Raw genomic sequence first — 14,662 nt, 5'->3', positions numbered from 1 at the left:
TTCTCCAGACCGCACGTCGGCGGACCGTCATCTGGCGAGACAGTAATATCTTTTGGTTCAGTTTGGTAGCTCTGCGTCTCTGCACGAGTCTAGTACCTGCTGAGTAGGTGACTTGGGCATCAAAACTCCTACGATAGGGAATTGGATTCAAGACCAAAAATCTAAGCAACGATGCTATTGCCATTCGCGATGACGGAGGAGGTTATGCAGTCGGTAAGTGAGTCGAACGATTGATTATGCCTCATGCCATTAAAAAATCGAGATATCTGATAACGCCGTTGACGAACACACTTGAGGTGGTTACGTTCGTTTATCTCGAACCCTTCCCTTGCAAATAATCCTCTTCATGGACACATGAGAGAGCATAATTTTTTTCCAGTGGTGATGAGGACAAGATGAGTTCTCGTGCTCGGTGATCGACCGCTGTTCAGACTCAGGGGTATAACTGAGTGTAAATCTAGTCCTTGACTTGGCGTGCATGATCCATTCTACTCTTGAAATTTGAAGTTTGAAGACCATAATGGATCCCGCCTTCATTGATATCCACCTGTCTCTTCCAACATCTCCAGACAACTTAGATGATGTGTAATCAAATCCTTTCGTATTCCCGTCCAACATCTAACCCCTATGTCATCGCATCCCTTCAAGCTCCTTCGTTTCATGTGCTTTGTGGTTATTGGTGCTTGCGGCGAGTTGTCTCTTTCTTCTGAAAATACTATCAATTCTGCTCTATGACTCCCCAAGTATCAACTCTTCAACCATCGACTTTCCACCTGATGGTAACCTTGATGTATACTATCATGTTCAAGATGGCCAACAAATCCACGTCTTCCCTATTGATCATACCACGGTTTCCGACTGGAGCAGCTCCGGATCCCTCGTCACCTCTAGCCATTATGATCAAATGCTGGATTTTAGGACCAAATTGTCGGATAGGGATCATGGCACTTGTGTCGTCGCTGACATGAGAGTGGATTTCTGTGAAGCAGCTCACCTCATAGGTGCCAGCAAGGGTAACGATGTACGCAATCAACGCTGTACAAGCACCTCATGAAGCTCGTCATGTTCTGTATTGTCACTCATCAGTACATCGACAATCTTACAGCTAGGTGGTCGGTGAATTACCCACATCCCGCACACATCATCGACATAAATGACACTCGGAATGGCTCGTTCGTCAGCGCAGAAATCCACAGATCTCTTGGGAAAACAGTTGCATTTTTGCCAGTACATGCAAATTATACCCATGCTAAAGTCTCCCCAATTTATCTTTTTATAGATACCAAATATGACTGCTGCCGACATCGACTCTACTATGGATTTTCGAGTAACTCATTGCTCTCGATGATCATACCCAACAGTCATCCGGTCCGTATCGCACCTCAGGATTGGCCGCCAAACATGCTTTTCGAGGTTGTATACGCAAATGCAATGTATAATTAATGAGGACTCTGAGCCTTCAGAGACCATATGAAATCTGCCTGGAACGAAGATTGTATGGTAGTCTCCCTCTTTCTACTCGTGATAGTGGGCTGAACCGGGTGTGCAGTGAACGAAAAAGAATGGTGAGAAGTGGCGGCACAGACATTTACGGCCGCGGAGGACTCCGACCGAACCGGATGCTATGGATCTCCTACTGATGTTTCCATACGTCCTCTGGGGGAATAGGATCTATGCGGCAAGGGAGGCCGTGGAGAGGAGTCGTGACGAAGCGACACGGTCGAAGGTCCAGGAAAGGTTGGAAAGGTCTCAGAGGTGCGAGGGTGATGCATCCTCACAAGACTGCCCGTACGAACCATCTGATGCCCAGCCTTGAGTGGGCGTCAGTTGATCGTCGGCTCTCTTGATGTCAAGGCCACGAGTAGCGGCAGGCAAAACAGGGTGAGAGCGCGGGTGGTGAGAAGTAAGCTCACCACTGAAGGCCATACGAGGATCCGAGCGAGTCGAGATGAAATAGTGGGCTCCGCTGTCCACCCATGCCTCTCCCGACGTCGAGTTGCAGGTCCTTATCTGATAGATGAGGGTGATGCCATAGTCCATGGAACACAAGTGTAAGAGAATGAGAAATTATTCCGAGAGGAATCAATCACTAGAGGCTCAATTTTGGCTATCACTTTGAACTAAACGATGATATAATACCAAGATCCACATTTACAACCCTCGACGAAATACAAACATCCGTGAAATTCAGTCAATCCAACCTTTGTACCTGTACGAGAACATATCCAATATTTTCCTTCAAAGTTGTCTGTCTTGGTGCTAAATTCAGAAATACGTGGAACACTCTGAGACGCACGCACTCAAGACTGATTAGCTGTCAAGTTCACTATGTTAGCATAGAGGTGTTCTCTTCGCATCTTGTCTTTGAGAAGAGTGACGGAAAGCGATTCCTCATTTCGACCTGTAGCGCGGATAACTTCCTTGTCTTGCTCTGTCATCTCTGTCCTTAGAAGCAACTGATTCTGCTTGTCGGCCCGGATGTGCAAATTGATATACCTATGCAGAGTGATTGTGAAGAGCTCCGCGTGCTGAAACTCATGACGGGAAGACAAAATACCCACTCTAGCAACGTCGCAGAGTTCAAAGGTTTCTCGATTTGATTGCCCGTGAAAGCAGAGGAAGATATGAAAGGCTCGCCTTTCTTCACGAGCCTAATGGGATCAGGGGGAATTCGAAACGCAGAGGTGGTTCCGTGCTCTGTATAATTGATGAACTCTATAAGTCCAATGGGATCTTTGGAGAAACCCTTTGCGTTGCCCTCTGCTCGAGCCTCGCGCCATAAGCGTAGTCGCGTCGGCGTAAGGGGACCGTGCGCGCTCGGAACCCATGGAGAAATGGTATTGACTTGCACCATCCCTTGTATCTTCTCCTGAACGGTCCCGCCATCGAGATATAGTCTAATAAAGTCAAGAATATCAACCGGCTCAACGGCGATGTCAACGCGGACCATGAAAGGCATGTCGAATCCGATCCGGGGGTTTTCAAGCAAAGCACACTCGATGACACTAGCGGCTTGGAGACACATCATGAGCGTTATGTTTGCGGTGATCATTCGTACGAGTTTGATTGCTCCGGAGGAGCGTTCAACGTCGTGGCATCCCAGTTTGTGGATGGGCCTATTATGGTGTACGGATCCGGGTCTGGTGTGAGGTCTTTGTGCATGTTAATCGTAAGCAAAGCTCTCACCAGTGTTTCTTTTGGCACTACCAGACGTAAATTACGGTGTCAGTCTCTCTGTTTCATCTCAATCGTAGATCTTACCTCTTTTGAGCAATACCAGACGCCCTTACACTAATTAATAAAGTGATGAGCACCTGCGACAGATTTGGGCTGAACCAACAGTACCTTTGAACATTTCAAAAGTTTATCCAATTTTTTTTGACACTGCGTGCATTGTACGCCCATAGTTTTGACGTTCCTTTTGAGCAAATCAGTGGGACATGCTGCAGCGCGGAAAAGATCGTCCCGATCTGGATGAATCACATGGACGGGGACGATTTCTAGAGCCGCAGATTTGTTCGTGCCAGACATGTTCTCGTCAAGATGAATGTGGTGGTGAGTTGAGGTCAATGTAGATGTAAGACCCATAACCTTGGTCCTTAGGGGGTAAATCGGATTTTCCGGAATTTACCGTTTATAAGAATTAGTCAGCACCCCACGTTGCTCCCAGCCGACCGGGGCGTTACAGTCGCGCTCAATTTTGACACAAATATGGCAACTTCTTCTTGAGATCCTCGAATACTTGCTACCGCAAACCATTTCGCATTCATTGGAGACAATTTGTTTTAAGTACTTACTAGGCTGGTTCTCGAATCCAATCTATCTGTAAGTAGTCAAGACTGTTGTCCCTTAACCGTTACGCCAAAAGGCAGTGATAATGAAAGCTCACACTTCATTATCTCGGACAGTATTTATGCTGATTATGGGAACTCAGGTAAGCCAACGGGCTTACACTATCCTGCCTTGGGGCGCAAGGCGGTGAAAGCGATTATCGGTTGTTTGCGTACTATTGTGACTCCACCGGCGCTTGATTCGATAATATTTGATCAAATGCCATGTAGATGCCAACCTGTCCCAGAATCTCTCAAATGAACATTTGGAAGTGCGAAAACGAGCGCCATCGATGCGGAAAGATGATAGAGCATAATGCCGCCATCCCTAGGTGCAGAGCGTACTTGAGAGACCACAAGAACGTGACAGAGCAAAAGACAACATACTTGACATGGCATCGGATTATCAAAAACGCTGAGTATGGCACAAACCTGTGGTGAAGCTAACCAAAGTTGAAGACAATCCTAGGAGCACCGTCAAGGCCGCTACGACCTATGCGCGACCCCGGAACTGCATCCGGGACGGAAAGCTGGTCGACTCTGCATCTTCTGCTGAACCTTATATCGCAATTAGTTACGTGTGGGACACCCGCCCTTCTTTCAAAGAATGGGAAGGCAGGCGGGTCACAGAGCAAGCATTACACATCGCCGACCGACTCTCGAAACACACCTCATATGCTCTGTGGATCGATGCAATCTGCATTGACCAGGACAACGAACCAGTGAAGATGGTTGAGCTTGCGAAGATGGCGGATATATACCGCGGGGCCACAGCAGTGTTATGCCTTGTACCGGAGATAGACCAAACGACAAGCAGAGTCGTGGAGCATGGAACCGGGATGATAGATTTAGATGGGTTCCGTGCACTTGAACACGCTGGAGACACGCACGGGATGTACATGTTCGCTTCCCAAGGCTCAAACAAGGCGCTGCACAAGCTATTCAGCAGCAGGTGGTGGACGCGTGCCTGGACGTTCCAAGAGGCAGTTCTTAACTGCGTAACGTTTTTGGTGGGAGAGAAAGAGGAAACTATTCCCATTTCCGACGTCCTCAAAATCTCTCACCCGATTAGTCGACGGGCAGCGACACAGAAGAAAGACAACTTGCTGGGGCAATTATCCAGTTTTTGGGACTCGGTTCATTCCATGTCAGACACGATGAAGGTATACATGCCCCTCGGGACAGCTATATCGAGCGTGTGGAGGCGCCAATCTACCGTCACTCATGACATGGCGTACTCTCTGCTTGGCGTGTGTCGTCTAGAGACAGTCACACCTGACTATCGGCTCCCAGTGGAGAAAGTGTTTGCTGACCTTGTGGACAAAGCCAGCTCGAAGGGAGACTTTTCCTGGCTGAGATGGAGCCACTTGATCGACAGAGACACCGCATGTGAAGGAATGTCCATGGTGCCCGTACCTGCAACTGTGTTAGCAACCCCTGCCAGTGCTATCACGGAATGGCGTTCCGTAGAAGTTCCTCAGATGTCAGTTGTCCGTGGAGGAACCGTTGGTGTTTGCATTCCGCATCGGTCGACTGGCGTTATAAGATGGCAATCACAACTGGAAGACATCAAAGGAATTATCGACATGCTCCAAAAGCTGTCATACAGCCCCGAAGACATATGGAACTTATTATTTGGTCTGCACGTCGGATTGGCGTGTGACGTCGATAGAGCCGTAGGAGGATCTGGGCTAGCTCAGGCGTTGCTCAACCTGGCGACTGGATACATCGACGGCACGCTCAAATTGGATGACTCGGTGGATGATTTGGTGGGAGAAAAGCCATATACAAGAGGATACGGGTTCACGGCTTATGCATCCATGGCAGCAAAGGTTTGGAGAAATGCGCAGTTGGTCGTGATGCGCTCCCAGGGTGGAACAACAGTGGTACCTGCCCACAGCGGAACAGGACAGGCGCGATTGCATAAATTGCCAGTTGAAAGTCATAGAGGGACGTGCCTGTGCCTTGTTGTGCATGATAGCACGAAATTTCGGGCTAGCGCAATCGGAGTCATGGTAGAGAATGATCATGCAGGGAGTGGATCGTGGCAATTTACCCGGTTTTCTTGAAGATACTACCGACTTATGCTTGGTGATCTCATGATGGATGGTTTGATGAAGGACTTCCTATACTACTCTTTTGCTTTTGATTTTCGACTCATCTACGACTGGGCTGGTTATCTGTGATATACATACATACTCTATGTACATAGAGTGCTGGCTATCCAAGTCATCATATTGCACCTTCTCTTTCCACCACATCATTCGGTTTCATTGTCAAGTCGTACCAGTATTACGGTGGTCTGTGACGGGACCGTTCATTTTCGGGTTCACAGCTATACTTCCCATGGATACATAACTTTATCCTTCAGCCACAATTATCGACGATTTGCCTCATAGACAGGCTGGTCACGACTTGCCAATGCATCACAGACATGTTGGAATTACTATAGTGTGCTTACCTAATCTATAGTAGTACTTGTGTCAAAATCGAGCGTGGCTGTTAGGGAAATGAGCGCGGCTGTCAAGCTTTCGGCGTTACGTCACGACACGGCTGACCAAAAAAAGGACACGCCGAACAGCTGCGCGTCCTCCAGGTACTATTAGAGGCCGAGCGATGTCGTTGACGGCCGCCCAACGCGTTCCCCGACACCCTATAAAGCCCTGTGTACCCACCTGAATGTTATCCCCATTGCTCCCTAATCAATATCACCAACCCCCCTCACTAAAGTAACATGTATCCCTACTATCACCTCCGTCGTCCGTCCCGCATCTTGTGGTTCGTCCTCGGTGCGGGTGCAGCCACTTTCTGGCACTGCAGCCGCCAGATGCGCGAGCATCGTTCTCAGTACTTTCCCTGCGTCATGCAGGCGCGTCGGGTAGAAGGAGGCGGCGAACACCCCACTCCCCCTGTCTACTCCAAGTCTGATGCGGATGCTCCTGCACCCCATGAACACAGGTGGAACTTTATACACAGGAGCCAGCCTGATCGTAATTGGGATGGAACTGCAGGCTGGAATCAACGACAGTGGGAGGAGGACAAGGAGCGACTCAAGGAGATTCAGAAGCGCGCAGAGGATGCAGTGAGTCCAATGAAACGGTGTTCAGTATCGCAACTCATACTGATGTACTTGAAGATGCTTGATATGTCTGAATCTACCCTAGAGTCCATCGTCTCTACCGTGGAATCACTGAAAACCGTATGCCCTTCCCTTCATTCCCCAGACCCAGCCTCTCAGCTTCACCTTCCAGAAACTCGCCCAGCACAAAGACCAACGCGAACAACAGCGAAAGAAATACGAAGAAGAACTCGAGAGGCAAGAGAAACAACCTCGTCGATATGTATAAATCGAAGGATCGTGCATCACATTTGTAAATCATCACCACTCCCTCGTTATCCTTTTAATTCGATTCTTGCATTATAAACTACCACTATATAATCATAGACAGCTCACTTCTCGCTGACACCAATGGTTAACATGTATCGCATAAGGGTATGACTGCAGGTATCACTCTAAACTTGGTCCTCCTGTTGCATCCTTCGAATATATGTCGGAGCTTTAGGATCGAGTTTTCCCTGCTCCTCGGCTAATCCATCCACCACATCAGTGACAATCCAGGTAATGACAAGCGATCGACTTACGTGTTGCATGCCAAAAGTAGATGATGAGCCCAAGGACGACAATGCAGAAAGCAGGGAAGTAAAGCCAGTATGGCGAATAGTGCTGGAAAGGCATCAGCCGCCATCGACCATCATAGAGCGTAGTACTCACGAAAAGGAAGAGACCTATCACAATAGCACACGATCAGTCATCATGAGAACAGTCGCACAAGGAGGATGGCGTACCAAAAATAAGACCATAAAAGTCACTCGTGAGCAAACTAATATTATAGAAGGCTGAGGACGCCATGCGGTACAGCAATGGAGCAGTCGTATAGAGGATAAACATCGCTGCCAATGAATGTCAACATAAAAAACAAGCTGGAATATAACAGAAACCCACCAGCTGTGTAAGCAACAAGAAAACCAACTGCAGAATCCAATCAGCCACGTTCATATTACGTCCATGCCGGAACAACGCACTGGTAGCACCGTTCCACGACGCCGTAGTCATGGCCGCATGCTCCAGACTAGCAGCCTGGATCCCATTGATCAGGGTTCCCCACATACCAAGCTGGCCAACGACCTGCCACAGCAAAATGGGCGATAAGCACAGCTCCTCCATCAAAGGCGCCTCACTCACTTCATAAAGCGGCGATTTCCTCACAAAGAACTCTTCCGTGGCATTGGCTAATGACCGTCGTTAATACAACTACTTTTCATTCAGAAGAGAACGTACTAAAGCCGTATAGCGTAGCGCCGACGATCATGAAGGCGTCACCTTTGCCCCTGCTTAATGCAGGATAGTTCTTGTCCGTGAGCATGTCTGATGCTACTAGCATGCCGAGGCCTCCGACGCACACCAGGACGCCCTGTTTACAACCGTTCAGACATGGAGACAGCCAACCTTTGATGATTCCTCACCAACACCTGAGTCCAATGATACTTTGTACGCATATACACCCAGCAAAAGAAGATGCATACAGGAATCGCCCAGCTAAGACGGACTCCGTGAGACACGGTAAGTGTATATAAGCGGCCAAGTACAACTCACGCGTCTAGGAGCATGCAGGACAGCAGATCGGTGTAGTTGTAAGCCTGTACGATGTGAGATGAGGCTTGATCCGTGATCGAAGTGGGCGGAGATGCGTGCGCACCTTTACGACCAAGAAGTTACCCTCGACATCACAGCATGCAAGAATGAAATCTAGTGCGGGATTGTCAGGATTTCTGGCTAAGTGGTAGGATGATGATATCACGAACATTTCCATCCATCTCTAATTACCATCTGACCCCAGCCCTTCAGCCCATCTTCATCTACGTCAGTACCGATCAATGAGAAAGAACAGCCGCGCTTACACTTATACATAGTATATGGCGTATAGACGATAAAAAGCGAAAAGTATCTGCAGAAATGAAATGAATATGAATGGGCGTCATGCGAGGTAGGATCAACACAGGATACGCACAGGAACCAAGTCTGCGTAGTCGGCAACGACCAATTCCTGCTCACCAGCTCCGTCGTCGTGACGTTAGTTACCGTTATGCACAGAGAAACGACCTGTCCAGCTAAGAGCGAGAGTACGAAGCGCCTGGTCCATATACTCTTCCATCTTGCCCATGCACTCCTCCTGAAGGCAGATGGGGAAGAATAGTCGATCGGAGGGCGGACGATGTCTCGCACGACATCGCTTGCATTTACGACCGATACTGAGGTGGCATCCTCGAAATCGCGCTTGGTGTCGAGAGATTGGCGATGAAGAGACATGGTAGAGTCTCTGGCGGTACTACTACTAGCGTCGGCATCCCGATCTGAAAACATCAGTCTCTTTATGTCCCCCTTCACCGTTTGGACACACGCAGGGTCACAATTGGGACGTCAGGAACGTGTGGGTCTTGGAGACAGCTCATGGACATGTGCTTTCCAAGGTTCTGCCAAGTGTGACGGCATCAAGTCCATGTGCCTCGCGGATTTTTTTTATAGCAGACGCTGATTACAGTAAGTAGATCAACGCTGGCTCCGTAACATACATCCTTGGCGACTTGCTTGTCAAACCATGTCCAGTGTCGTATATAAGATGATGGCGTGTAGGTGCCTAGTATTATCCTATAGGGTCGAACTGAGCCAGAGTAGCATATTTACAATTTAAAAAGAGCCTTGGAAGTGAAAATTTAAATCCCACACTGGTGCCTTGATGGGGCTGAACTTTCATGGAGTTGCACCTCACTAAATTTGACATACTTTGACAACAGCAGGCAAGTTCAAATAAGCGAGGTGATCTACAGTTTCACCCCTGCAGGCCTCAACCTCACAGCGACCACAAGTCCATTAGAATGATACGTAAGACAGGATTACCGTTTATCCGCAAAGAAACGCTAAATAACAAGGGAAACGTTAACTCGTGACACAGGGAAAAAATACATCCCTGTACTCACCTTCAAATGCCGCAACTGCCACGTGCACGTAGCAAGAAGTACTCCAATCTGCAAAACGCTATACCAAACAGCCTTCGAGTTCGTAGCTTCACTCAAGTTTCGGAAATCCGCCTCTCTCTCCCGCTGGTACTGTTGTTCACGTCGAATATCTTCGAGCCTTTGGTTGAGATCACGGAGCTTGCCGCTGAGCTCGCCTATGTGGCTGCGGTCGCTCTCGATATCTGGTTTTGTAGTCCCTACCACAATGTCGAGATACAGCTTGATGTGTGTGCTTGACCACCATGACGTGTAGTTAGTGGAGATACAGATGGAGTGGTCGCCTGATTCGGTGGAGGTGAATGTAAAGCGGCCGTCAGGTGGGCCTCTCGTCTTAGTGACGACGTGCGCTGTCTCTATTTCCTATTCGTAGGAATCTCTGAGATGTTTGTTGTCCGTCAACGCGCGTTTGAACACGTACCTCCACTTCGACGATGATTCCGAGTTCCTCATTTATAGCGTATTGTAGTGTGCTGTCAGTCCATTCTAACGCTCTGTAGTGCCCTATGGTGCATGGTAAGCTTCGTGATATTGAGTTTCCTGACCAAGGACACTTACCCTCAACCACCGTGTCTGATGGCAGCTCTTCCACAAAACATCGTTTTTCGTTTGCATCTAAGTAGAAGTGGAGGGCATTGACTGTCGTTATTAAGAGAAGAAAAGGCGGCAGCAGCACCGAAGGGCGAAAGGCGAACATGTTGTCTGGTGTGCCTTGGATGAGTTGGCGAAATAAGAAGATTGGAAGTCACGTGCTGCACACTCAGAAAATTCACGAACTGGGACTCCTTGAATCATTTCATATCCATACCATGGCTCCCGCACGATTTCAGCCGTCGTCTATCAAAAACAAGATAAAGAGAGAGGAGGTTTCCCGCAAGCTGAAAAAGACCAAAAGTCGGGCAAAATTACAGAAACGGCTCGATCAGGCCAAGGTCGAAGCCAACGACCCAGCAGCAAAGAAAGTGCGTGCAATGAGCCATCTGTACTCCTTGCCGAGCTGACCTCGCAATAGAAACGTATTTCGGAAAATGTACCCCGGACGCTCGATAATACCCGTGAGGCAGACCCAGCGATGCTCTCTGCAGCTGGTCCTTCGTCTGCCCAGCACGCAGAATTCTCTAATGATATCGCATCCGATCCTTTTGCGGACTATTTCAACTTTACGCAGGACCCCACTATCCCGCCTAAGGTTCTCATTACTACCTCTGCCAAAGCCTCGAAGGGCACATATGAGTTTTGTGATGAGTTGGTAGGAGTCTTTCCAGGCGCTGAATTTATACGACGGAAAAAGGGGAAAGGATTCGAGATGGGCCGAATAGCTGGTTGGGCTGCTGGGCGTGGTTACAAACATCTGCTTGTTGTGAATGAGGACATGAAGAAGCCAAGTATGTAGTCTCGGCCATCTCTACTACCAAAGACTCACACATTTCTAGATGCTATCACCTTGGTTTATCTCCCCGATGGTCCTATGGCGTACTTCAAGCTTACATCTATAGAACTCACAAAACAGATATATGTGAGTTCGCCTTCCATCACATCGCAGGCGCAGAAATAACGGACCTGTATCAGGGACATGCCAGAGCAACACCACACAACCCTGAGCTTGTGCTCAATAACTTTTCTACTACTCTGGGACACGGTATTGGACGAATGTTCCAGACTTTATTCCCGCCGCTACCTGAATTTCAAGGGCGACAGGTCGTCGCACTTCACAACCAGCGTGACTTTCTGTTTTTCAGACGTCATAGGTAAGGGACAACACAAGGATTGGACGAACAAGGTTTTTAACTGAAAAATATGACATTACTAGATATGCTTTCCGCTCGCCTGAGAAAGTTGCTCTGCAAGAAATCGGGCCTCGCTTCACTCTCAAACTTCGGTGGCTCAAAAGAGGGCTGCCAGCAGTTCAAAACTTTGGAGCATCACCAGATGCCCTAGAGATCAGTACAGGGATAGAGGAGTTACCTGAACCTGAACCTCTACCTCAGGAAGAAGCGTCCATACCGGAACAAGACGAGGAATCGGAAGTGAAGCCGCCTGAACCCCTTCCAGTGCGCAATCCTCCAAAAGATAATGAGTATATCTGGCGTTGGAAGGTAAAGTATTGTTTGCTCGTTCACGAACCTCATGCTAAATATTTCACTGTAGCCTGAGCTTGAGACCACAAGGAAAACATTCTTCTTGTGATGCATATAGAGGTGGAATATCAAGTAGTACTTGCTTTAGCTCGTTATCACCATCAGCTCTGGGTCACCTTATTAGCATCTGTGATTCCCCGAGATAAAAGACATGCATCGCGCTGGTATATAGCGTGACTATTCGGCATTGCGACATCTCTGCACAACAAAGCTCAAATAAGGCTATTTTCATGTTCGTGTAATTACGGTTTTGCACTTTGCAATAACTGTCATGTCTACTACATCGCCGAAACCTTCGCCCCAGGATAATGTAAAGCCTGCGGACTATAAAGATGTGTTCGCTGTATGTTCTTCCTGCATGTCATCTCAACCTGGTTGTTCGCATTCACGATAACGACAGGCCCGACAAGCATATACCCAACATACTGAGTGCGTTTCCTCATTGTTCAGCGTCTCCCTTCCTCTATAACGGTGTTCAGTCCATGCGAACAAGCAGCGAAGGCGTCTCTGAGCTGCATGGACCGCAACGACTATAACCGCGACAATTGCATGGATTTCTTCCAGGCATATAGGGACTGTAAGAAGGCATGGGTGAGAGACTGCATCGCGCTGCGTCTGCGAAACTTTATGCTGACTACGTTCTAGCTGGAGCAGAGACGTGAGGATCGTAGAGCTGGTCGATCTACGCCTACATGAACCTCGTTGAAGGGACTGGCGCATTGATTAATATGCCAGTGTCGTCCTGCCTTCTGTATTTCATGGGCAGTTGTTCTATCAGACACGATCCATTTTTGCGCGGCCTGATGTATCGTGGAGACGACGACGTAAATTCATATGCTTGACTTCCAAGTACGCAAGACAGGCTTTTCTCAAGTTTCAGTCAAGGAGAACATGCGAAAGCACCCACCGGATGTTCAGATTCGAATTTCGAACGGGCATAAACTCGTGCGAGTCCAAAAAAGATCCACTACTCAAGAGAGACCATCTTGTGAGCGGACCTGCAGTGCAACATGCATCAGCGCGCAGTTTTGTGGCGCAGTTTACAATGGTCTTTTGAGCTGCAGCGTTGTTGGCACGGTTCCTGGACGGGACATATGCAACACCAACAGCATTTTTGCCTCTCAAATATTACGCGAAGCACTCGGGCATTGGTGCGCAAATGTGACATATTCTGGACGTCCATGACGCTGTGGACGCTTCGGATGCGTTAGCTGAAAATACATAGGTGGCTGGAAGCGAGGCTTATGCTCAGCAGCAACGGCATCACCACGGTGACCAGTGTGGGCCGGAAGCGGCTACTGTCGCCGTTGGCAGCTCGATACTGCTCTCGTCATTTGTTGGAGCCACATGCACCCTTACACACAACTCAATTCCCCTCTCGTCCACGCGAGTCACATCTATGTTGCGGATGCGCTGGAGCTGGAGCAAGAGTACAAAGTTACACTTTGGTTGGCGCGCTGGTGAGTGGGAATGGAAAGGAAGTGAAGGGGTGAAGTGACGAGACAATAAGGATAGGTGATGATGATGTTCGAGGTGTGATGCATCGATGAGCGTGTTTGAGATGGCTGTCTCGTGTTTTCCTCGATAATACTCCATACGTGCTGTGACATGGAATTCCAGAGGATTAATGGTAGAACTCGTTGACCTTGCTCATGCCGGTGAATGTGATGTCTATATATCATTTACAGTCTGAGCTTTGAAAATATACACATTGAACCAATATATATTTTTGTGCTCGTTTAGATCTCCTCATCGGATTCATTTCCTCGGCTTCCCCGGAATCACACACAATAGTACACAATTGGGCACACATAACTGGACAATTAGCGTTTCAAGTTGGTTTCAAGCAAACGTGTTGGGGGTCTGACCACAAGTACATATTGCACCCCACTTCGAAGTTCGCTCATATCAATCCAAATTTTGGACCACTCAGATTCAGATGGGTGAAGACCATACCCTAGATCCTCCTTCACAAGCCTACGGATCCAGCAAAGCAACCGCTGGTGAAAGCTCGGTACGTGGCCTCATTAGATCACTTGGGATGAGCTCTCATGAAAATTATTGTTACCTTTGATGTCTAGAGCCAATCCCGTAGCGGAGTCAAGCAGCTCACTCAGAAATTTAAGAATGTTTTAACCAAACAGCTTCCTGTGTGTAGATGCGAACGTCGAGTGTCCTGAATGTGGCTGACATTGTGCAGAAACGCTTCAAGCGATCCCGCAACCGCATCCCTGTTGCGCAGACCGTCGACCATGGAGGTTCATCATCGAATCAGAATATTGAGGTAGGTACTCACGCTCGTTATTGCAGTCCTTCAGGTTTCTTAGAGGCACCCAGGACACATCGCGTCTGCATGATTCTACGGGTCACCAGCGTCCCACCATATCTGAGAATCCTAGTGGCGGCTGCGTGAACCAAGGGTCATCTGGAGAACCTGCTTCGCAGGTACTTTGTTCAAATTATCCATTTTTTGGTCTCCAAATCTTGATGCTCCCAGGTTCAGGTTGCCCTATCTGCTGTGCACGAAGGTACTGATCCTCGATCGGTCGACGCTGCACTTCAGAATGCCCGTGAGGGTACGGAAAAGATTAATTTACTCGGGGGACTTGCGAAGTCTGCGGC

At 48.4% G+C, this 14,662-nt stretch overlaps 7 protein-coding genes across 7 annotated transcripts; 4 read left to right on the top strand and 3 right to left on the bottom strand.

Moving 5' to 3' along the window:
- Nucleotides 1-2,229: 2,229 nt before the first annotated feature.
- EDB91DRAFT_1118111 (uncharacterized protein) lies at nucleotides 2,230-3,592 on the bottom strand. Its single transcript, XM_041318067.1, has 5 exons — nucleotides 3,346-3,592; nucleotides 3,262-3,291; nucleotides 3,187-3,203; nucleotides 2,562-3,116; nucleotides 2,230-2,496 (listed from the first exon to the last, which is right to left on the bottom strand). Exons 1-5 carry the CDS (start codon nucleotides 3,586-3,588, stop codon nucleotides 2,301-2,303), a joined length of 1,041 nt encoding a protein of 346 aa, XP_041179889.1. The 5' UTR covers nucleotides 3,589-3,592; the 3' UTR covers nucleotides 2,230-2,300.
- A 275-nt stretch (nucleotides 3,593-3,867) lies between these two features.
- EDB91DRAFT_1345409 (heterokaryon incompatibility protein-domain-containing protein) lies at nucleotides 3,868-5,899 on the top strand (the record flags this gene model as incomplete). The annotated part of the gene is made up of 2 exons (XM_041325848.1): nucleotides 3,868-4,249; nucleotides 4,300-5,899. Exons 1-2 carry the CDS (start codon nucleotides 4,062-4,064, stop codon nucleotides 5,897-5,899), a joined length of 1,788 nt encoding a protein of 595 aa, XP_041179888.1. The 5' UTR covers nucleotides 3,868-4,061.
- Nucleotides 5,900-6,564: 665 nt separating this feature from the next.
- EDB91DRAFT_1245825 (uncharacterized protein) lies at nucleotides 6,565-7,177 on the top strand (the record flags this gene model as incomplete). The annotated part of the gene is made up of 3 exons (XM_041322596.1): nucleotides 6,565-6,912; nucleotides 6,967-7,029; nucleotides 7,082-7,177. 3 exons carry the CDS (start codon nucleotides 6,565-6,567, stop codon nucleotides 7,175-7,177), a joined length of 507 nt encoding a protein of 168 aa, XP_041179887.1.
- A 166-nt stretch (nucleotides 7,178-7,343) lies between these two features.
- EDB91DRAFT_1049266 (DUF914-domain-containing protein) lies at nucleotides 7,344-9,198 on the bottom strand (the record flags this gene model as incomplete). The annotated part of the gene is made up of 14 exons (XM_041313458.1): nucleotides 7,344-7,417; nucleotides 7,473-7,554; nucleotides 7,603-7,616; nucleotides 7,677-7,781; nucleotides 7,834-7,860; nucleotides 7,914-8,016; nucleotides 8,074-8,120; nucleotides 8,170-8,302; nucleotides 8,355-8,427; nucleotides 8,485-8,528; nucleotides 8,588-8,637; nucleotides 8,694-8,741; nucleotides 8,790-8,836; nucleotides 8,900-9,198. The coding sequence occupies 14 exons, from the start codon at nucleotides 9,196-9,198 to the stop codon at nucleotides 7,344-7,346; spliced, it is 1,146 nt and encodes a 381-aa protein (XP_041179886.1).
- A 584-nt stretch (nucleotides 9,199-9,782) lies between these two features.
- Nucleotides 9,783-10,599, bottom strand: EDB91DRAFT_1236072 (emp24/gp25L/p24 family/GOLD-domain-containing protein; the record flags this gene model as incomplete). The annotated part of the gene is made up of 4 exons (XM_041321404.1): nucleotides 9,783-9,806; nucleotides 9,867-10,265; nucleotides 10,324-10,406; nucleotides 10,461-10,599. 4 exons carry the CDS (start codon nucleotides 10,597-10,599, stop codon nucleotides 9,783-9,785), a joined length of 645 nt encoding a protein of 214 aa, XP_041179885.1.
- Nucleotides 10,600-10,672: 73 nt separating this feature from the next.
- EDB91DRAFT_1345406 (Brix-domain-containing protein) lies at nucleotides 10,673-12,272 on the top strand. Its single transcript, XM_041325847.1, has 6 exons — nucleotides 10,673-10,864; nucleotides 10,915-11,287; nucleotides 11,336-11,418; nucleotides 11,472-11,650; nucleotides 11,713-11,998; nucleotides 12,051-12,272. Exons 1-6 carry the CDS (start codon nucleotides 10,712-10,714, stop codon nucleotides 12,087-12,089), a joined length of 1,113 nt encoding a protein of 370 aa, XP_041179884.1. The 5' UTR covers nucleotides 10,673-10,711; the 3' UTR covers nucleotides 12,090-12,272.
- On the top strand, nucleotides 12,267-13,194 carry EDB91DRAFT_1118094 (uncharacterized protein). The gene is made up of 5 exons (XM_041318066.1): nucleotides 12,267-12,383; nucleotides 12,441-12,469; nucleotides 12,520-12,631; nucleotides 12,686-12,889; nucleotides 12,941-13,194. Exons 1-4 carry the CDS (start codon nucleotides 12,312-12,314, stop codon nucleotides 12,734-12,736), a joined length of 264 nt encoding a protein of 87 aa, XP_041179883.1. The 5' UTR covers nucleotides 12,267-12,311; the 3' UTR covers nucleotides 12,737-12,889; nucleotides 12,941-13,194.
- Nucleotides 13,195-14,662: the final 1,468 nt, after the last annotated feature.

Source organism: Suillus paluster (genome assembly GCF_016628075.1).
Source record: "Suillus paluster strain FC165 chromosome Unknown EDB91scaffold_12, whole genome shotgun sequence".
Taxonomy (NCBI): Eukaryota; Fungi; Basidiomycota; class Agaricomycetes; order Boletales; family Suillaceae; genus Suillus; species Suillus paluster.
The sequence above is the reverse complement of the archived record's forward strand: the minus strand, read 5'-3'. Positions and strand labels throughout refer to the sequence as shown.

Excerpts from the sequence above, each read along its gene's own strand:
- EDB91DRAFT_1118094 (XM_041318066.1), top strand. The coding sequence starts at position 12,312 with ATGTCTACTACATCGCCGAAACCTTCGCCCCAGGATAATGTAAAGCCT. Across the intron at positions 12,384-12,440 it reads ACTATAAAGATGTGTTCGCT|GCCCGACAAGCATATACCCA; the intron begins GTATGTTCTTCC and ends CGATAACGACAG. Across the intron at positions 12,632-12,685 it reads GGGACTGTAAGAAGGCATGG|CTGGAGCAGAGACGTGAGGA; the intron begins GTGAGAGACTGC and ends ACTACGTTCTAG.
- EDB91DRAFT_1118111 (XM_041318067.1), bottom strand. The coding sequence starts at position 3,588 with ATGGGTCTTACATCTACATTGACCTCAACTCACCACCACATTCATCTT. Across the intron at positions 3,292-3,345 it reads AACTTTTGAAATGTTCAAAG|TGTAAGGGCGTCTGGTATTG; the intron begins GTACTGTTGGTT and ends TTTATTAATTAG. Across the intron at positions 2,497-2,561 it reads AACTCTGCGACGTTGCTAGA|GTATATCAATTTGCACATCC; the intron begins GTGGGTATTTTG and ends CACTCTGCATAG.
- EDB91DRAFT_1345406 (XM_041325847.1), top strand. The coding sequence starts at position 10,712 with ATGGCTCCCGCACGATTTCAGCCGTCGTCTATCAAAAACAAGATAAAG. Across the intron at positions 10,865-10,914 it reads ACGACCCAGCAGCAAAGAAA|AAACGTATTTCGGAAAATGT; the intron begins GTGCGTGCAATG and ends ACCTCGCAATAG. Across the intron at positions 11,651-11,712 it reads CTGTTTTTCAGACGTCATAG|ATATGCTTTCCGCTCGCCTG; the intron begins GTAAGGGACAAC and ends TGACATTACTAG.